This window comes from Salvia miltiorrhiza, chromosome 7, assembly GCF_028751815.1.
Source record: "Salvia miltiorrhiza cultivar Shanhuang (shh) chromosome 7, IMPLAD_Smil_shh, whole genome shotgun sequence".
Taxonomy (NCBI): Eukaryota; Viridiplantae; Streptophyta; class Magnoliopsida; order Lamiales; family Lamiaceae; genus Salvia; species Salvia miltiorrhiza.
Window position 1 is genome coordinate 17,422,427 of NC_080393.1, and position 23,123 is coordinate 17,445,549.

At 41.0% G+C, this 23,123-nt stretch overlaps 1 protein-coding gene across 1 annotated transcript; it reads right to left on the reverse strand.

Moving 5' to 3' along the window:
- Positions 1–4,425: 4,425 nt before the first annotated feature.
- Positions 4,426–6,093, reverse strand: LOC130995648 (probable WRKY transcription factor 75). The gene is made up of 2 exons (XM_057921017.1): positions 5,632–6,093; positions 4,426–4,747 (listed from the first exon to the last, which is right to left on the reverse strand). Exons 1-2 carry the CDS (start codon positions 5,946–5,948, stop codon positions 4,570–4,572), a joined length of 495 nt encoding a protein of 164 aa, XP_057777000.1. The 5' UTR covers positions 5,949–6,093; the 3' UTR covers positions 4,426–4,569.
- Between the last annotated feature and the right edge of the window lie 17,030 nt (positions 6,094–23,123).

A 23,123-nucleotide genomic window follows, 5' to 3' on the forward strand; every position in this document is an offset into this window, starting at 1 on the left:
ATCTGGAAAATTGGGTTTGAGTTCGTCAAAAAAAATTTATGTCTCTAGAAATACAAGTAACATTGAATATTTAATTACATCGTTATTTCTTTTAAGATAATTTGTAGTAGATCAATTATTGAACAATTACCACTAGTTTAGTTGTTAAATCACTTCCCTACCAAATTCCAATAAATATATTGGAAAATGGAGAACGATTATCGAATAATCCTTAAAATGGCATATAGTAGAACCAATATATATATACGAGTAGGAGTTATGGATGTGAAAGTAACAATAGTGCGTTTTCTTAATTTAAATTTGCAGGAGTTATTGAAGTGTTCCACGTTTAATTGGAGATGGTGGCATGAGTCACTTTATATGGTGAGGCAGTCTTCTCCCTTATAAGGCCTTTTAAGGGAGGAATGAGCCCAATATCCATTTCTAACATGGTATCAGAGTCAATCCAATCCAATGATGGGCCCCCCAATATCGTTGTCAACAGATGGCGTTTGTGATAGTCAAGGGAGGAGTGGGTCCAATATCCGTGCAGGGGGTGTATTGAAGTGTCCCACATTGGATTGGAGATGGTGGCATGCTTATAAGGCCTTTTAAGGGAGGAATGAGCCCAATATCCATTATGGTGGCATGCTTATAAGGCCTTTTAAGGGAGGAATGAGCTCAATATCCGTGCGGGGGGTGTATTGAAGTGTCCCACATTGGATTGGAGATGGTGGCATGCTTATAAGGCCTTTTAAGGGAGGAATGTGCCCAATATCCATTTCTAACAGGAGTTACGAGTGTGATTAAAAATAGCGTGCTTTTTTAATTCAAAGTATGGATTCATATTTTCAGAGGGCTATAGTGATAAAATTATTATTTTACTGAAATGTTAAATAGGGGCCATAGCCATAGTGCATAGGATAAAATAGTACATTTATAAAAAAATGTTTTATTATGAAGATAGTATATAATTGAAGTAAAATATAGTTGGATTTAGAAATTAGATAAGACTTGTTTGCTTCTAATTTTTTGTATCCGTAAATATAAATTGACCGTTTATACAAGTTATACACAGAATTGTCAACATTCTTTCCTTAAAAAAAAAAAAAAACAAAACAAAAAAGAATTGTCAACAAACATCTCATATGTGATTATTATTTGAATGATTGAGAGCGGCTCCTAATTCTTATACCGGGACTCTCATTTGATCAATTTTCTACATATATACTATGTGGTTAGGATGATGTAGGCACATAGGGTGTAAGAACTACCAACTCGTCACTCCCTTTAATAGAAACTAGAAAGTAGTGTAATAGAAAATAATTTTCAATTTTATAGGTTGTGCCCACTTATATAAATTTTCTACTGTATTGCAACACAAATCACAATGGACGATCCATGTTACTAGAGCTGTCAAATGGGCCGGGTCGGGCCATCCCGACTCAGCCCACTAGGTTTTCGAATTATACCGAGTCGAGCAGATTCGAAATATGATCGGGCCTCAAAATAGCAAACTCAAACCAACCCCTATCAAGCCATCGGGCAATCGGGTCAAACCCACCCAATAATTCTTTTTCTCTTAAATCCTTTGTTTGTTTGTTTTTTTTGCTATAGAAATTATTAAACAAAAAATTAAATCAAATTGTCTAACGTCAAATCAAATCATCAATTCACAAATATAATAAGATAAAATAAAAATCTTAAATCATACTATTGTAAGTCAAAACACAACAAAAAATAAATGAAAATTCTATAATATATAGTTTATTAAATAACACTTCAAAGCATTTAAACAAATTTAAAGTTCTAATAGAAAATATATTAAGCAAACTCAAAATTAATAGAATTGCAAATCGAGAAAGCACTCATTTTAAACAATTTAAAATTAGCAAATCAGACGTTCACATTCCATACTGCACTAGTGTATTGGACAAAATTCGTATAAAGCCCAAGTGAATTTATTCGATCCAACTAGACGATCTGATCGGACAGGTCAGACTCAATCCATATCGAAAGTCCAAATTTGGGCCCATAGACATACAGGTTCGTCATGTCAAACCCTAGAAAGGGCTGCTACTTGGTGAACAAGAAAAGCAAGGAGGCATCGTGGGATATCTTTTCCTAAAAATTCGGAGCAGTTATGGTGGAACTTAAGCTCAGAAGCAACCCTAGTAGAGTTGTCAACTGGGCTGGGCCAGCCCGGCCCGGCCCAGGCCCGGTTGAGCCCGTAAGGAGTTAGGCCCAGCCCAGCCCAAGCCCACATTTGAAATGGGCCGGTCCTGGGCCGGGCTTTTTATAAAATATCGAACCCAGCCCGATTCAGGACCACATGTCTAGTGGGCTTGGGCCTCAAATGGGCCGGGCCTCACATGGGCTTATGCTGGGTCGAGTATGATGGGCTTATACTGGGTTGTACTTCGAATGACGGAATGAGCTTCAGTTGGGTACGAATGAGTTTTCAATTTTAGATTGTTTTAAATTTGTAATTATTATCTTTAAATTATTTTGAGCTTATTTATATATTTGACAAATGGTCCTTGGGCTTTAAATAGGTTTAATATTTTATTGGGTTTAATATTTTAGTATTGCTAAATTGTGTAGGGAATTGAATATTGAATAAGAGGAATAAATATATAAATAATATTTAACCTAAATTATTGGGCTTGGACCGGTCCTGGGCTGGGCCTGGTCCTGGTCCTGGGCCGGGCTTGGGCTGGGCTTCTAACGATCCTGGTCCTGGGCCGGGCTTGGGTTTGATAAATAGCCCAAATGGAGCCCATTTCAAAGGGCTGGCCCGGCCCAACTAACCCATTCGATCAAGTGGGCTGGTCCTGGGCCGGCCCATACCGGGCTTGGGCCGGCCCGGCCCAGTTGACAACTCTAAACCCTAGCCGCCAAGGGACTAGTATATATATAACCCGACTAGGTCAGACGACTCGTCTAATTATTCATACCCTAATCACTGCTACTTGCACTTATACTCTACACGATTTGCTTTCTTACTCAATCAATCCGCCCCAACGCTCTCGCGGTCTAAAGTTCAAAACAACCCTGACCCGTCAGACTGACTAGTCCGACCAGCCAGACCGACTACTTCAACCATGTTCTATTATTTCATTAATTTTGCGTTTTTATTATTATTTTTATGGATTCCGTCAGATATCTTTTATTGTTGAACTGACTTGAGCGCCGGAGGCCCTTCCATCGACACCCTCATCGGTGTTCCTAGAATGGCTTTAACGTGTTTGTGGTTCTCAGGTTGCTAGTGTCCGCCAACCCGGACGTACCCGACGTCCTATTTCGTGATTGTTGGATCCATCCCCAACAACTAATTAAAGTCTATTCTAAAAAGGGACAACCTCACGGTCATGACAAATTAAGTCAAAGAGAAATAGTAATACTCATTATATCACGAATGAGTTCATAAAAATAAATAATTTAAATAAATAAAATATGAATATATATAATTAATTAATTAATTTATACCAACTATTTAATTCAAGATATAATAATTTTATATTTAATTCAGAAGCTAACAAATCATAATAAGATTATTTTTATAATATAATTATTATTTATATGATTATATATAAGAAAAATATGTTGAAATTGAGAAAATTATTTGGGCAAATTGCATGGAAATACCCCACTTTAATCCAAATTTGATTTTTTGACAATCTTTTTAATTGTTGCAAAAATTTCAACGAGCTTTCAATTTGTTGCAATGTACGTTCGGATAAATTTTCCGGCCAAATTAAATCCGAGTTGGCAGCCGGAATGCCAACGTGGCATCAGAAATGCTAAATCACACCCCCCACGTCACCCTCTCTCTCTCTCTCTCTCTCTTCCCCTCTCCCCCCTCGCACGTCGCCCTCTCTCTCTCTCTCTCTTCCCCATCCCCCTTTTCCCGTCGGCTCTCACCATCTCTCTCACTTCCTCCACCACCGCCACAGCCGCCCAGAATCTCAACCTCCGTCGGCTCTCCCCCTTTCTCCACCTCCATCGGACGCTTCCCCTTCCCCAATCTCCCACCGTCGCTACTTCCTCCGCCCCTGTGTGTGTGTGTGTGTGCACTGTGAGATGGTGAGACGTGGAGAGAGATGAGGCGAGGGGAAGATGGTGGCGGTGGAGTGGCGGTTCGACGCACCAGACGGGGCGTTTGGTATAATTGGAGAAGATTTCCAACTCTAGCGGCTCGATCTCCGCCGCGGTGGCGCACAGCCACTCGAAGGAGCTGAGCGACTGCGTGATTTGGGGCTGAAGGAATTTATTTTTATCTATCTAGACTAATTCTAAAAATAAATGCTCCCTAAGAGCATAGGCCAACACAGGCATGGATGCTTCCATAGAAAATTGCTACAACTTATCACAAAACGCGATTATTAATTAAGAATATCTGACGTCAATAAAATCACCACAAATGAGGTATAAAGTGAAAATATTAAAAAAAAAACATGTATATAGTATTATCTGAGTAAAATTCACAGAGATATATATATCTAAGTCTGAAACACTAGCAAAGATACAGTATTAATATTTGGACGTGTAATATTTTTGAGAAATTGGCGCGTATATGTGGAATTATGATCATAAAGAAGTGTATATCTGCATTTGACTAAGAATGTGGTCAAAATTGTCGGTAGATTTCTGGATTGGATGAGAATGCACGCCTTCATAAGTAGTCACCACTATCCCTTCATCTTTCGAAAGCCTCTGCACTTGTTTCTTCACATTGCAACCTTGATGCGTGCATCTATAATAGCTTCTGCACAAATAAATTAACAACGTCCAACTCAAATTAATAAGATTGATTCAATTAACATAATTCAATAAATAAAAATAATGTAGATTAATTCATTAATCTTTAACTTGTTAGGACGGAGAAGAGTTATCTAAAATGCTGCAAAATAATCCATAAATTCATGCATTTTTATGTTATATTCATTTCAAACTATAGTTTGAGCTCAACATATGATAATCGGATTAACGTGAAAGTACATTAATGGACTATTAATGACACATAAAACCGAATTAAAACCAGTGTAATCTAAATACGAGACTCTTAATATTCTCTATTATGTGACTTTATTAATTAACTGAAATATTTGGGTATAATGCCCCACCTAGCTAGCTATGAGGTGTTTTCGTTCTTAATTACAAACTAAGTGATCATAAACTCTCGCGATCATGCAAATTTGAGTTCATATTCATATTCGTGTATGCCTTCATTTATTCACAATTAATCCAACTTAAAAAATACTATTGTTAAACAAATATCAATTAAGTTAGGTATTAATACACAAACCCTATCGGCTTAAACTGTCAACAGATTACAATTAACTTTCTCAACTAATTGACTACGGAATTAGAGATAACGAAATATAACTAATTAACGCCTATACCACTAACTCTATGTATGATCCACAGCATTTTATATACAAGCCAAGAATTAATCTTGAGCTTCTTTTTTTCCCATGAATTTAATGGGAAAAAAAGACCAAATACATGATATTTATAACTTAATAATGCAGTTGCTTTAATTATTTACTCCATGCTACATATATATAATTGATTCCTTAATTTTTACCGAATGTTGATCCGAACATCTTGAAAATTTTATCCGAGAAGGCGAAAAAAGAAAAAAAAAACCTGGGAAATGTATTGTTCTTGACAGCCTTCTGACCATATTTCCTCCATCTATATCCATCATCAAGTATATCAACTTGGCTTCTAGTTTGGAAGGCGAATCTAGGCTTTCTGCTCTTCTTCTCCCCCTTTTTCTTCCCGCCTTTCGCCTCGTTTTCCGGCTCAGCGGCCGTCGGAATACTTTGATTTTGCTCCATGAATCCATTATTATTGTGTTGGATTAATACTTGATGATGATCGATATCGTGTGGTTGGGAGGTCATCATCATGTTGAAGAAGGATGATGAAGAAGAAGACATGGCTGCTGCAAAGTTATCCATGAGAAAATGAAGTTGGAGATTTTGGACAAGAGAATAATTATATAGTAGTACATTAAAAGTTGAATGGTTATATATATTTATTGTGTTAAATATCTATTAAAAGTTGACAATGAGGCTTGACCTGGCTGTGGATTAGTACCAGTAATAATAGTACATGTGCATGATGCTTTTTGAAAATGAATAGGATTGATTCGTGGAAAAATCAGTAGCTCGGCTTAATTGTATTTATTTTGGTTTTCTGTGCCCTCAAAGAATTGGTATATTTAGTTGTGAAATGATAACTGTACTAATTTTTTAGTGGATTTTGAAAAGGTACGTGATTAATTTTTTAATTTCTTCTTCACACAAAATCAATCTCCCTTTAATTTCATATATAGAGATTAAGAAAATGCACTTTTATCAGATTGATTTTATGCACTTCTAAAAAAATGGTCTATATCTCACTTTCATTAGAATTTAGCCATATGATGACTTTTATTTGGTTTGAAGTTTGATCGTTGCTTGTAATTCTTTTGTATTTATATAGATTGAGGCATTGAGCCATCACACTATTATGGTGCATTAATGTCTGGTCCATGGTTCGTTTTGGTTAGTGTTTTCTTATATAATGATGAAACTTGTTTTACATGTGAAGGTCGCGCGTGTTGTGTTATTTTTTATGATGTATATATATTATTAATATAAATCATATATATAGCATACATTTTAAGTATAAGTATCCAAATAAAAGTGTAGAATTAATTAAATTTCGATATAAATTAAAATTTATAATTTAATAGAAAGGAAATAGAAAATTTCACGTGTCAGTATGTAGCTAGCTATTCATGTATTCCCTTGAACCATAAATTCAAAATGAGGAATGAACCTTCCCCCACAAAAATAATAAGGAATGAACGAAGACAAGAAAACAGCCCTCTCACCGTTCTCTTTCCTTCCCTTCAGCATCCAGACTAATAATCAACTAAAAAAAATCGAGAATACTTAATGTATCATATGTATTATTTATGGCCCAAATTTTTAGTGTTTTCAATAAATTGTTCCAATTTTTCATTTTCTCCTAAGAAAAACCTTAAACTTTAATCGTTTTTTCATAAGATATCTCGATTTTTTAGCGTTTTTCCATAAAATGTCTCAAACTTTCGTTTTCTTCTAAAAAATCCCGGACTTTAATTTCAACATTTTCTACAAAATGTCTTGCTAAAATTCGGTGATCGAAAGATGACTCTTCTTAAATTTATTGCAGTTAAGTTGTGAATCTTATACCACTAAATTGATAATTTGAGACTTATCTTGTGAAATGGGTCATCTTTCGATCACCAGATTTTATATGGCCGGATATTTGTTGAAACGCGACGAAAGTTTGGAATTTTTTAGAGTTAAAAAAAAAGTTTGGGACATTTTTTATGAAAAACGAGTTCAGTGTTTTTTAGGATAAAATATAAGTTTGGGATATTTTATGGAAAATGCTGAAAATTCGAAATTTTTAAGAGAAAACAAAAATTTAAAATATTTTATGGAAAACGTTGAAAGTTGAGTACATAAAACACTATTCATCCAAAATTTGATAAGAAATTTATTTTTTTTAGCCATTTTAAATTTCATTGTAATTCTAAACAACATGATGGTTTACTTGTATTTTGTTTACATTGCAAGGCCGGGCTAAAATATGTACACTTCTTAAAATATAAAATAAGAATCATTTTCAGCCCTTAGATCATCTCGGTTGATTCATCATCTTGTTTGATGAATTCATGGTCCTGAGTTCGAATCTCAAAGGTAGCAAAAATTTATTTTTCGCAATTCATACCTTTGTAGAATAAATTCATACGTGTTCTACATAAAATTCATATATTTTTTCTAATTTTTATTTCTTATTTCTTATTTTAAGATGTGCTCTCACGGTATCCCTTCCCTACACACACACACACACACACACACACACACACATATATATATATATATATATATATATATAAGGAGAGGTTCAAGAAAGAACCACTAAATAAAAGAAGAACGGAGAACCATTTTCAGCCATTCGATCATCAAGATCTACGGTGGATGCATCATCTTGTTGGATGAATACAGATCCTGAGTTCGAATCCTGAAGGGAGCAATTTTTTTTATTTTTTTGAGTGCATTAATTTTAACAGCGAATGCATTAATTTTTACAGTGAATGCATTAGATTTGATGGTTCTTCCGTTCTCACAAATAATGTAGTTCTCTCTAGAACCACACCCTATATATATATATATATATATATATATATATAATGATTTCAAATAATATTTTATTTTATATTTATAGTGAATGTATGTCAAATGTGGTGGTGCAGTGTAGTATTAATATTATTATTGTTGTTTTAATGATATATGTGGTGAAGATATATATATATATATATATGTGTGGGGCGGTTATTCAATAAATCACCCTTATTTTAAGAATTATGAACCAGCAAAAATGCATGAATTTTATGTATAACACGCATGAATAAACTGTATAAAGGCATGAATTGCGAAAAATAATTTTTTGCTACCTTTGGGATTCGAACTCAGGACCATGAATTTATCCAACAAGGTGATGAATCAACCGTAGATCTTGATGATCTAAGGGCTGAAAATGGTTCCTAATTTATATTTTAAGAAACGTTCTTATTTTAGCCTTCCCCTATATATATATATATATATATATATATATATAGGGTTAGGTTCAACGAAAAAGGCCTAAATGTAAGAAAGAAGAGAGAAGTAATCTCATCCGTTGATCTTATCTAATCTAACGGACATGATTTATTCACGCCATGTTCAACGGATTTTTTCGTTGAACATTCGTGAACATATACAATATTTTTGGGGGTTCTGGGTTTCGACCCCCCATATGTTCAACGAAAAAATCCGTTGAACATGGCGTGAACAAATCATGTCCGTTAGATTAGATAAGATCAACGGATGAGATTACTTCTCTCTTCTTTCTTACATTTAGGCCTTCTTCATTGAACCTTGGCCTATATATATATATATATATATATATATATATATATATATATATATATATAGGGTTGAGTTCAACAGAGAATTATCTTTTTATTCATCATGAACAAATCTATATATTTTACGAACAGATCAACATAACTAATGAACAAACGTATTTAATAAAAATATAGAAAAACTCGCCACCAGCAGGATTCGAACTCGGGGCAAATTGATGTTCATGCAGTACATTGATCTGTTCATTAAAATTATAGATCTATTCGTTTTTATTTTATGAATTCTCTATTCTCCACAATATTTAGCTTATATATATATATATATATATAATTGAATTGGATAAATAAAAATTTGAAAATTCATCTCATAATATACTCAAATTCAAAAAAATTGACCTCAAGTACGCACATGCGAATGTATTATATTTGACAATTCATTCTATCAATCAAGACATGTTTTTATATATGAATAAGTTTCATATCATGATTTAGGTTACTTAATTTTAAAATTTTAATATATCAAATTTCATAAAAATTATCACACTATATAGTATTATTCCTTTATAAGAATGTGAGATCAATTGTAATCTCCCATGATCTGTCGATTTTTTTTTAACTAAAAATCTACTAAAAGAAATGAGTATATTTTCTTGCAAAAAACAAGTGATGCAAGGAAACGTCTAATTCGTTGATTAAAATTTACAAAATATCAAAAAATAACACATATACAAATGAAATTTTGTTGATTCCTCTTTCAGTGCAGAAAAGAACATAGAAGAAGAGAAAACAAATCATAATTTTTTATTTATCAAAACATAATTGCAAAATACATAAAAATACCTTTTGTATATAAACTAACTAAATAAATCAAGCCCCTAAATTGAAGCGAAAGATACAAATAAATAAATTTAAAAATAGCAAATAATTAAGATAAATAAAACACTCATAATCATTCTACATAAACACGGTAAAACATTGTTAAGAGTAATTATTAATTGAAAGAATTAAAACTGATAAAAACATGAAACTAATAAATTGTACTCCATTTTGAATGGCGGAGTATAAAATTGTGGTTGGTAGCAGGAGGCGGCGGTGGGTCAAACTAGGTTGCATAAATGACCAAAAACCAATAGTCAAAAAAAGGATGCCATAAGCAGCCGCACGTGTTCCTTATTTGGACCCTTGAATTTTACTTCCAACGTATATAACCATATAGTTTAAGTTTCTTTAGGAAAAAATATTTTGCGCTTTTTTAGTTGAACCAAATATTTAATTTTCTTTTTGCGGCAATTTGTTTTACTCAAGTTCTAAATTTTTAGTAGATTAATTTGCCTTTTTTTATTTTTATTTTTCTTTCAGATTATAGTCGGGCTGGGGATAGAGTATATCATGAGGCAAAACAACTAAACGCTAGATTTTAATTTTACGTTTTATATTTAACACGAATAACTTCCAAATTTAACACATGAAATGAGTTAAAATAAAAATATATACCATACTAAAAAAAGCAAAACCCAATATGAAATCAATTTAAAAATTGAATGACAATTTTTTAGTTATAATAAAATTAAAAAATTATTTGTAAACTATATTTTTTCTTTTTATTTCCTTTTGCTTTATATTCTTTATTTTGTTTTATTTCTTTCTAAAATTTTAAAATTCGACTAATTATAAAATATTTATTATACATATCAATTAATGATCACGATAAGAATTTTAATTTCATATATTTTATATAAATATTTAATTAAAATATAAAAAATATATTTATTTAAAGATAATTTTTTAAAAATTTCTCTTAAAAATAGAGAAGGAAACATGCTATTGCTATTTGTTTTTTGAATCAGGGAGTAAAAGATTGAGGTTCATATCTGATCGGTCATTCTTAAAAATAGAGAAGGAAATTATTGAATTATAATGTTCGAGTCTAGGGATGTTAATTTAGCCCGAAATTTATGGATTGATCCAAATAAATTCACAATTTCAGGATTTGGATTAAAAAAATTAACTCGATAAATATCAATTCAATAGAGTTGGCCCAAGAATAACCTGCAACTCTATATAGGGTTGGCCCGAAAATAACTTGAGCTCTATAGGGATGACTTGAAAATAATGTGTTCGCTTGATTTTATAAAAAAAAATCTCGTTATCTGATTTCCTACTTCATTACGTTACTTCTCAAAGTTAGTATAATAAGATTTTTATCCAAATATTTTGTTAATGTATTTTGATTCAATATTCGAAAGCTTTATTCATTGTTTCACTTCTTTGTTTTTTAATCTAATATTTAACATAATTATTTAAGAAAAATCTTGTATATTTATTCCTCTAAGAGTTGCATATTAGTTACTCCCTTCGTCCCACTCTAACAAGATCACTTCTTTTGGGTACAGAGATTAAGAAACTTATTTTTAGGAGAAAAGTGGTGTCCACACCAATTAATACATTTTTTTGTAGTCAAAATAGAAAACAAGCCTATCCTAGTGAGACATCTGTAAAAGGAAAATGAGTATTAGAGTGGGACGGAGGGAGTATTATGTAAGCCGATTGGTATTTCACGAAACCAACACCTAAACTATCAAGTGAAAAATATAAGCTATACCTAGTGTGGATGATCGGAAAGAACAAAGTAACGATCGGAGAATTGAGCACGAGAGAAAATATATCTGTTGTATTTAAAAGTGAATGATAGCGTAAAATACAAGACACGAGCTCATGCTCTATTTATAGAATACAAGGAAGGGTAAAATAGTAAAATCGGTGCTAGCGCATGCATTTGGCGTGATCGAGGGGCATATCAGGAATTTCGTCTTTACGCGGGAGGTTTCCCGCGCTTCTGGTGACTCAGTTGACGGAGATGACTTCTCTGACGAAGATGACTTCTCTGGCGACGTAGACTTCTCTGACGAAGATGACTTCTCTGACGGCGTAGACTTCTCTGACGAAGATGACTTCTCTGACGACGTAGACTTCTCTGACGAAGATGACTTCTCTGACGAAGATGACTTCTCTGACGGCGTAGACTTCTCTGACGAAGATGACTTCTCTGGCGACGTAGACTTCTCTGACGAAGAGTGATTTCTCTGATGGGTGAAATCACTTTGGTAAGAATGATTCTTCTGACCAGCTTGACTCCTCTGGTGAGGATGGTTTCTCTGATGGGTATACTTCTTCTGTCATATTCGTCCCGCTGATGAGGTCGATTCCTCTGATCTGTATCATTTCCCTATTCTGCACATATTACTCCTCATCAACCACTCCCCCCTCTAGTCTGGTTGAACCGGGTATTCTTCGCGTTCAACCAATGGAGTATTGTGAAGCCCAACACTAGGCTGTTTTTCTTGATCCTTTTTGGTGTTTTTGTTACTCCTACCCCTGGTCTAGCTAGTTCACTCTGGCATAGTGCAACTAGTCAGAGGATTCGTCCGCGTGGATGACGTCACCTGCATTAAATGCCTGCCCGATCTACAGTGCTTTTCCCGTACCCCGGGGTTACTTTTTAACCTTTGCAACTTTTCACCTCCCCGTAGAAATTTTCAGCCGTTGATTCATTTCCATAGGGCACGTGTCGTCCATCCCGCATGTTGGTAGTTGCCCGCGTACATTTTTACTTAGTCGATTCGAACTCCCCTTTTTCACTATTCTTCTTCTCCGATTTTCTCGAACTCCTTCATCTGCAAATTCCGGCGATTCTCCCTCCTGTTCCGGCGTACCTCCAGCCAATCTTCCGCTCCGGTATTTACAGTCAAACCTTATTTGACCTAGGTAATTCGCATACCCTCCTCTCCCAATTCTTGTGATTAGTTGTAACGTAGTGGTGTAATTATTGGTGCTCTGATTGAGCGTGCTAGAAACCCTAGGATTGACATTTCCGATGATGGCCTCCACTTCCGCTCCTCAACCCTCGCGTTCGCCCTCTCCTTCTTCCCGAACTTCTTCATCTTCCTCTCCCCAACTCCAGGATCTTGATAATCTCCCTTCCCCATCTGCCTCTTATGACTCTCAAACTGTCCCCAGTTCTCCTCAGCCTAAGAAAAGGGGGTAAGAAGACCCCCCAACCCCCAAAGCGTGTTCCTGAATCCCTCCTTGGCGTCGCAGCGGTTAAGAAATTGGAGAGCAAGTGTCGCCACCCCGAAGGTTTAAAATTTGAGGCCTTCTCTAAAGATTCAACACCGCCTGAGAGCCTTCGCCACCCCAGGGTAATAGTCATCTGGCAAGCCCAAATAGACGCTGGCCTAAGGCTTCCTCCTCCTACCCTTCTGGTTGATGTCTGCAACCATTTCCGTATCCCTTTTTTTCAAGTCGCTCCCTCTGCCATCCGAAGATTATACGCCTTCCATATCCTTTGCCGAGCCCACGGTGTTAAGGACACCGCCAAACTATTTTGTCAGACCCAATCTCTTCGTATGCAGGGCAATCCCTTGTATAGCTTTGCGGGTCTTCGAAGATATCCTACTTCTTTTCTTTCCTCTCTAAATTCTTCTGATGGCGGCTTTTTGAGCTATTATTGTTATGTGCGCACCCTTCTCGGCACCTGGCGCGATTATCATGTTCGGGAACTAGAATGGCATAATCCTCGGACTACTTATAGACCAGCCTCCCTAGAAGCCCCTTCGATCTCTGACTTGGATGTCATAGCCCGTCTGAATGCTATGAACAAAGCCCAGCCCTTAGACTGTAAATACCTTGCTGAGAACAATTCGGCTCTGGCATACAATGGCCTGTTTCCCCTATATCCCAAGAAATCAATAGGTAAAGAATATGAATTAAAAAATACATTAACTTTTGTTACCCTGATTTTAAAGATGTGGAATTTTGATTTGCAGACATGTCTTGGAGAAAGAAGTGCGGGGACAATCTGCCCATCATGGCTTCTCCTGTTCCCAGTGGGGAGCATGGCTCGGGGGATTCTGCTTCCCGAACCGCTCCCTCAGAACAACCAGCTGGGGCCGAGCTGGTCATCATTCCCCCTGTGATAGAGGTCCCAGAGAGAAATATGGAAGTCTCCTGCACGTTTGATGCCGAGAAGGTTGATGCGGGTAGCCTTGTTCATAGGCGCAGACGCCCCAGCACTGGTGATGCATCTGGTGCCGGTGAAGAAGATGTCCAGATTGTGGACATTACCGATGAGATTCCCTCGCCTGATTCGGTCCCGGGTGTCACCCTCTCTGAGCTTTCAAAGAAGAGGAAGAGAGGTTCTCTGATTTCCGTAGGTGAGAAGGAGAAGCAAGAGAGCCTGAAGAAGGCCGGCAAGTCTGAAGAACCATCGAAGAAGTCTGCTGGTGGTTCGAAGGTCCTCTCGTCTGCAATGGAAAAGGGCAAGGGACCAGCGAAGAAGTCTGCTGGTGGTTCTAAGGTTCCCCCTTCTGCCGGGGGAAAGGGCAAGGGCAAAGCTGTGGTGCCCCCTGCTGATGAACCAGAGGATGTTGTTCCTGGGCCGATTTCGAGTTTGTCGGGGCAGGGGTTGATTGATGCCTTGATAGCTCGTGTCCACTCAAAGGACCAGGAGAAAGTGGAGAAGCTGACCCGGGGGGCTTTAGCTACTCAGCTGTGCCAGTTGGCTCTTCAGGTACCCTGCTTCTTATACTTTTATTATAGAAAAAACGAAGTTACTAACCTCTTTATTGTTTTGTCGGAACCCATTTTGTTTTCTTGCAGGTGGAGGCTCGGATGTGGGGGGCTGTTAAGTGCATCCATGACTATGACATGTCAGAAAAAGAGAGAGAGAAGGAACAGGCGGATATCGCTAAGCGTGATGATGACGTGGCTGGGGTGGTGGCGCGTTTGAGTAAGGCTGAAGCGGAGATTGCTGAGCTGAAGGCTCAGTTGTCACAAGCAGAGGTGGAGAAGTCCTCCCTGGTTTCTGAACTGACAAGACGACCAAGGAAAGCCATGAAAACCTGGCCAGGTTCAAGACGGGATATGAAGAAGCCTACAAGGAGACCCGGCGTGGTTGGAAGAAGATGCTCGTGGAGGCGCAGAACCGTGCCTATGTCTTGGGAGCGCGAGATCAACGCCTGGAGTATTTCTTGTCTCCGCAGGGTCAACACTTTCTGGGGTTGATGCTGGAGGGCACCTTGGCGGCCTTCAAGCAGACTCAAGAATACCTGGAGGACTTCGGACCCCTCTTTGCCTATGTGATACGGCAGTCCGCCTGCAAGGCGTTAGAGATGGCGGGGGCGACCTCGGAACAGCTCGCTACCCTGGACCTGCATGCCTTGATGGAGAACCTCAATGATGAGGAAATAAATAAGCTGATGGGGATCCCTGCGAATTCTCCGGGGAAGCCAGAATGGTGGTATCCAGTGCTGGAGAGTGCCATTCCCTATTTCGCCTTTGGGGTTGGGTCTGCTTCATTGCCCTCCGCTCCAATGTATATGCCTGCTTTCTCTGCTTCCCTGGCGGGCTTTGTGAACCGGCTGCGGGATCCCACTAACAAAAGCACCCTAAAATTTTCTCAGTACGGCGTGGTGCCTCCTCTGCCCTCTGATCTGGCAGCCTCTGTTTCTGAAGATTCCGCTTCATCCTCTTCTGCAATGGATCAGCTTTTTACCCTATATAGAGATGAGAAAACGTTTGTACAAGAAGCTGTGAAACTGCTGGACTTGGGAGTCCGTCTCCCCGAGGTGAAGGAAGCCGGCATGCTGCCAGTGTTTACAGAGGGAACCTCTGCTAGCCAGATCCCTGCCCGTGATGTTCCTCCTCTGGTTTCCTCTGCCTCTGCTCCTGCTTCCTCTACTCCCGCTGAAGATTCTTCTGCTCCTCCCTCTTGATGTCCCCAATCTCTTCCCTGACTTAAAGGAAATTTTTGTAACTCTTTATACAAACTCAATACTTACCTCTTAGTTTCTGGTGTGTAGTTCTGCCCTTTTGGTATGCTTATATGAAATTTCTTTCCTACTTATGTCGCTTTTTTCCCTTTGTTCTTTGTGTTGTTTTTGTTGCTTGTTCATGCTGAGTTTATATTCCCGCATCTCCTCTGCTGGTTTGGTTTGATTTTGATGACTCTTCTAGCGAGGGTTCTGATGACTCCTCTAGCGAGGATTCTGATGACTCCTCTGTCGAGGATTCTGATGACTCATCTGGCGAGGATTCTGATGACTCCTCTGGCGAGGGTTCTGATGACTCCTCTGGCGAGGATTTTGATGACTCCTCTGGCGAGGATTCTGATGACTCCTCTGTCGAGGATTTTGATGACTCCTCTGGCGAGGGTTTTGATGACTCATCTGGCGAGGATTTTGATGACTCCTCTGGCGAGGATTCTGATGCTGTTTCCCGTTCAAGCTTGAACACTCTGCGCGGAGCATGGAAGGCCCGGATGGCACAACCAACTTTCGCGGCTTACGATTAAATAGTAACCCTCTGCGCGGAGCATGGAAGGCCCGGATGGCACAACCAACTTTCGCGGCTTACGATTAAATGGTAACCCTCTGCGCGGAGCATGGAAGGCCCGGATGGCACAACTAACTTTCGCGGCTTACGATTAAATAGTAACCCTCTGCGCGGAGCATGGAAGGCCCGGATGGCACAACCAACTTTCGCGGCTTACGATTAAATAGTAACCCTCTGCGCGGAGCATGGAAGGCCCGGATGGCACAACCAACTTTCGCGGCTTACGATTAAATAGTAACCCTCTGCGCGGAGCATGGAAGGCCCGGATGGCACAACCAACTTTCGCGGCTTACGATTAAATAGTAACCCCCTGCACGGAGCATGGAAAACCCGGGGGGTGCAACCAACTTCCGTGGCTTACGGTTAAGTGCAACCTCTGCACGGAGCATGGAGGACCCGGGGGGGTGTAACCAACTTTCGTGGCTTACGATTATGTGCAACCTCTGCGCGGAGCATGGAAGGCCCGGATGGCACGACCAACTTTCGCGGCTTACGATTAAGTAGTAACCCCCTGCACGGAACATGGAAAACCCGGGGGGTGCAACCAACTTCCGTGGCTTACGGTTAAGTGCAACCTCTGCACGGAGCATGGAGGACCCGAGGGGGTGTAACCAACTTTCGTGGCTTACGATTATGTGCAACCTCTGCGCGGAGCATGGAAGGCCCGGATGGCACGACCAACTTTCGCGGCTTACGATTAAGTAATAACCCCCTGCACGGAGCATGGAAAACCCGGGGGGTGCAACCAACTTCCGTGGCTTACGGTTAAGTGCAACCTCTGCACGGAGCATGGAGGACCCGGGGGGTGTAACCAACTTTCGTGGCTTACGATTATGTGCAACCTCTGCGCGGAGCATGGAAGGCCCGGATGGCACGACCAACTTTCGCGGCTTACGATTAAGTAGTAACCCCCTGCATGGAGCATGGAAAGCCCGGGGGGTGCAACCAACTTCCGTGGCTTACGGTTAAGTGCAACCTCTGCACGGAGCATGGAGGACCCGGGGGGGTGTAACCAACTTTCATGGCTTACGATTATGTGCAACCTCTGCGCGGAGCATGGAAGGCCCGGATGGCACGACCAACTTTCGCGGCTTACGATTAAATAGTAACCCTCTGCGCGGAGCATGGAAGGCCCGGATGGCACGACCAACTTTCGCGGCTTACGAGCGCTTCCCTCCCTCTGCGCGGAGCATGGAAGGCCCAGATGGCACAACCAACTTTCGCGGCTTACGAGCGCTTTCCTCTGCTCTGCTGGAGCGTGATCCCTCTGTTTGGCTGAGAAGAGAATTTTTGAATTTAAAAATTGAGACCTACAGGTATACACCCTACTCTCCCCTCTGGTGACATGTGCAATACTCTGTTATGAACATGTTGGCCCAATTATTTCTTACTCCCTCTCCGGCCCATTACCTCTTAGCCCTTTTCTTAAGCCCAGTACCGCCTCTATATATATCCTCCATCCTTCATGCCCTAGTTTGGAATCCCTCATCTCTTTTCCGCCGCCCTAAACTGTTCTCCTTTCCCACCCTAGATCTCCTGCCCCTTTGGCTTAAGCTGCCTTCTTATCCTGATCGTAACGCCCTCAGTCGGGGGAGCTAGTCCTTTTAAGAAAGTACACCAGCGTCTGTTGGTGGCTTGAAAAAACAGGACTCTCCCCCGCCTGAGGGTTTTATCTCCAGGGTTCCTGAAGGAGATTTCCTCCCTAAGTCGTCCCTGGCTTGGTTGTAAGGCACTCAAGTATGGGAAGTTCCTCTCAGAACACTCACATCCTTGAAGGCTTCGCTTTTCACTCTGTGCTTCCAGTGCAGACCTCTAGCTTTGTGGTTGTAAGGAGCGGACTTCCCGTATTTGAGAGCATTATTACCAGGTTCCCGAAATCTGGATGGTCCGTTCCTCTCCTGTGCTCCCTCTTTTGACCCTTTGACTTGTTGTTTTTCTTGATATTTTGCAGGTGTGGGGTAGATCTGGAGTACATCTGTAGTAGATCTGGAGTGAGCATCCCCAACGGAGAAGAAAAGCTCGAAGTCGTCCGTCCTTGATGTTTGCTTTCCCATTGATCTGCTAAGAAGCAGTTTTTGTATTTGTTTCTCCCTTGTCCTGCTAAGAAGCAGTTTTTGTATTTTGAATTTTAAAAATTGGGGACTACGGGTATACACCCTACTCCCCCCTCTGGTGACATGTGCAATGCTCTGCATGAACATGTTAAGTAGAATATGTAAAGTAAGAAAACGATAATTGAAATAAATGAAACAACACCAGGGAATTCCCTAGAACCACATATCTGTTTTATTGATATCATGGCCCCGGACCTCGTTAAAACCCCTGTGGGAAAAAACAGTATCCGGTCTACAAGTGATTATTCCTGCTGAGTAGCAGTTATACATAGAACTTTTTAAGCGTGTTTATATTCCATGGCCTAGGTAGAGCTCTGCCGTCTGAATCCGACAGTATGTATGCTCCTCCCCCTAAGACCTCTGTGACGATGAACGGTCCTTCCCAGTTAGCTTCAAATTTGCCCACTGCCTTTAATGCATCGGCTCTCTTTAGGACCAAATCACCCTTAACCAGCTTCCGCGCTCTGACCCTTTTGTCGTACCCTGCTTTGATGACACCTTTATACTTTGCTGCTCTGATTTGAGCTTCTTCTCGCTGTGCTTCCACCAGGTCGAGCTCTGTTCTTCGAAGATCAGCGTTATGCTCTGTATCATAGGCGATGATGCGGTATGATTCCAGTTTGGCCTCCGCTGGTATCACTGCGTTGGATCCATAGACCAGCGTGAAAGGTGCCTCGCCTGTTGCCGTCTTTGGGCTAGTTCGGTAGGCCCAGAGAACGGTGTCCAACTCCTCCACCCATTTCCCCCGACTCTGGTTCAGCCTCTTCTTGATCCCTTCACAGATTGTTCTGTTAGCTAATTCCACTTGGCCATTTGCTTGTGGGTGAGCCACTGAGACGAAACGCTGGGTGATGTCCATTCGATCACAGAAATCTGCTATCCTCTGCCCTGTAAACTGAGTCCCATTGTCAGACACAATGATTCTCGGTACCCCGAATCTGCAACAGATGTTCCTCCAAATGAAACGTTCCACTGTCACTTCATCGATCTTGCCCACAGCCTCAGCCTCGACCCATTTAGAAAAATAATCTACTGCCACGATAAGAAAGCATTTCCCTCCCGGTGCTGTAGGCAACTTCCCGACTATATCAATGCCCCATTTGTCAAACGGACATGCCGCGTACATGACACCCATAGGCTCCCCTGGTATATTGATTCGCCCAGCATGTCTCTGGTAAGCTTCGCACTTGCGGACGAACTCTCTGGCTTCCTTGTTAATGTGAGGCCAGTAGAACCCGGCCCGGATGATTTTGCGTACAAAATCCCGAAATCCCGTATGCCCACCACAGCAACCTGCATGAATTTCTTTCAAAGCAAAATTAGCCTCTTCTGGAGATAAACATTTTAGCAAAGGCTGAGTAAAGGATCGTTTGAAGAGTTGATCGTTAATTAAGCAGTAATTCTCATAGCGAGCCCTCTGATTGGATTCTCTGCTTAGCCGCTCCCCTGTCTTCAGAAAGTGTATAATTGGAGCTCGCCAATCGTCCCTGATTTCTACCGAGAAAACCTGCGAAGTCCCCATCTCTCTGGTATCACAGAGTAAAATAATTTCATCATTCCAAGTTTGCTCCACCGCACTAGCCATGCGCGCCAATAAGTCCGCTTTCGTATTTTCCTCTCTGGCAATTTGCTCGATCCTGAATTCCATAAACTTTTCTTTCATTTCACTGATTTTGGAATGGTACGCTCTCATCCGCTGATCCTTGATGCCATAAGTCCCTGAAAACTGTTGGGCAACCAATTGGGAGTCTGTCTTTATGATGACACACTCGGCTTTGAGCTCTGACAGGATATGAGCCCCTCTGACCACGACCTCATACTCCGCTTCATTGTTGGACAATCGGCAAGTGAATTTGATGGCGAATTGGTATGTTCCATAACCCGGTGAAGTGATATAAACCCCGATCCCACATCCCTCTTTCGTTACGGATCCATCCACAAAGGCCACCCAAAACTCTGGTACAGGACGACGAGTTGTTTCTTGTATGAAGTCTGCCAACGCTTGCGCCTTGATCGCCGTTCTCGGCTCGTACTCTACATCGTACTCCCCAAGCTCCATAGCCCATTTAACCATTCTTCCTGACAAATCCGGGCGGCCCAACACTTGTTTGAAAGGTAGAGACGTACGCACCACCACTCGGTGTGAAAGAAAATAGGGCCTCAACTTCCTGGCCGTGACCATGACTGTCAGAGCAGCCTTCTCAATCTCTGTGTAATTTTGCTCAGGCCCTTGTATGATTCTGCTGACAAAATAGATAGGCTTCTGATGACTTCCCTCTTCTCTGATAAGCACAGAGCTGATCGCATCCTCCCCCACCGCTATATACAGATACAATGTTTCCCCCGGGACCGGCTTGGTCAGAGTCGGTAGTTTGGCTAGATACACTTTAAGATCCTCAAATGCCGCTCTGCATTCCTCTGTCCACAGAAACTTAGTTCCCTTCCTCAGTATTTTGAAAAATGGCATGCTGCGTTCTGCCGAGCGTGATATAAATCTGCTCAGAGCAGTGATGCGCCCATTCAGAGTCTGCACTTCCTTGATTCCTCTGGGCGGTGTCATTTCCATAATAGCTTTGACCTTTTCTGCATTAACCTCAATCCCTGCAGGCGTGACCTTATATCCCAAAAACTTCCCTGTTGTGACCCCAAAGGTGCATTTCGCTGGATTCAGCATAAGCCGATGATCTCTGACCACCGTGAAGATTTCCTCCAGATCAGAAACATGATCCTCTGCCCTGACACTCCGTACAAGCATATCATCCACGTATACCGAAATGTTCTTTGCCAGTTGTTCTTTGAAAATTTTCTCCATCATCCGCTGATATGTAGCTCCCGCATTTTTTAAGCCAAAAGGCATACTTCTCCATCCATACACCCCGCAACAGACGGCAAATGCCGTTTTGGCAATGTCTCCCTTATTCATCCTGACTTGATGATATCCCTGGTATGCATCCATCATGGACAATAAAGCACACCCTGAAGTGGTATCCACCAGCTGATCGATCCTCGGCAGAGGATAATGGTCCTTTGGGCAAGCAGCATTTAGATCTCTGAAATCCACACACATCCTCCAGGTGTTTGTTTTCTTGGGTACCATCACCGCGTTTGAAATCCACTCCGGGTATTGCACTTCCACAATGTGCCCTGCTTCCAACAATCCGTAGACCTGTTCCCTTATTGCCGCGTCCTTCTCTGCCCCAAAATTCTTTGTTCTTTGCTTTACCGGCTTCACCTTAGGGTCCACGTTGAGGCAATGCTCTGCCAACTTTCTGTCAATCCCCTTTAAGTCGGTGGTACTGAATGCAAACACGTCTGCATTTCTTCGAAGACAACCAATGAGTTCCTCTCTGACCTGATCACTCATGGCAGACCCAATCTTTGTTTGGAAACCCTCTTTCCCTGGAAACAATTCGATCATGTTGCAGACATCACTGGTGGACACTAGCGCGGTTTTTTCTGTGCTATCTCTGTCTTTTAATAAATCCGCCAACTCTTGGCGTTCCTCTGCTAAGGCATGCACCTCGCCCACCTTTCCCCTCTTCCGTGTATCTGATCCCTCTATCACTCTTTCCCTCTTCTGTCCCGATGAGTATGCAAGCATTTGGACGTGGCATGCTTTCGACGCTGTTTGATCCCCACAAACTTCTCCTACTCCCCCCCCCTCGACGGGGAATTTCATTTTCAAATGGAACATAGAGATTACCGCCCTGAATGCCGTCAAGGCAGGTCGTCCGAGTATGACATTGTACGCGGGTTTGGGCATGTCCACAACTAAAAATCGTACCATCCTTGCTCTACTGCTATTGGCTGCACTGCCGAGGATCAACGGCAGCTCCACATAACCTAAAGGCATGATCATCTCTCCCCCGAACCCAAACAAAGGAGCATTTGTGGGCTCAATGTGTACCTCTATTCCCATGTTTTGAAGGCATTCCTTGTATAAAATATTCACGGCGCTCCCTGAATCGACGAAGACACGATGAACCATGCAGCACGCTATGTCCGCCGTGATGACCAGCGCATCATCATGCGGGTACATTAATGTACGTATATCCTCTGCTCCAAAAGTAATCGCCGGCTCCTCTGCCGCGCCCGTAATTTCCATGACCCTTTTATGATAATATCCTGTTTTTACTGCTCTGACGACCTGTTTTTTAGCCCGATTTGATGTGGGCGTCCCGTTCTCTCCGCAAATCATATGCACTTCCCTTCTGTATGGTGGAGGAGGGGCTTGCCTCTCTGCTCCCTCTCTGCGATTATCCCGGTTGTCATCAGGCCTACGATCTCTGTTGTTCCCCTGCTCTTGTCGCTGATCCCGGTTATTTCTTTGATCCTTCTGATCTCGCTGATCCCTTTAATCCCTCTGATCTCGCTGATCCCTCTGATCCCTTTGATCTCTCTGATCAGTCCGCCTCTGGCCCTCATTTCCTCTGTCAATGAACTGGTCGAGATATCCCTGACGCACCAATAACTCCAATTGGTGCTTAAGATGTCCGCAATATCTTGTGTAATGTCCAAAAGAATTGTGATACTTACATAACTTGGTATTAGACCCTTCCTGGGGTGGCCCATTCCGATAAGTTCCCGGCGCCCGAAAGAACGGTTGGTCTTTTATCAGTTGGAAAATTTCATCTTGCGGTTTATTCAAGGGCGTGTACTCAGTAAACCGCGTAACCTCATTTACG

Excerpts from the sequence above, each read along its gene's own strand:
- LOC130995648 (XM_057921017.1), bottom strand. The coding sequence starts at position 5,948 with ATGGATAACTTTGCAGCAGCCATGTCTTCTTCTTCATCATCCTTCTTC. Across the intron at positions 4,748-5,631 it reads AAGAACAATACATTTCCCAG|AAGCTATTATAGATGCACGC; the intron begins GTTTTTTTTTTC and ends TTATTTGTGCAG.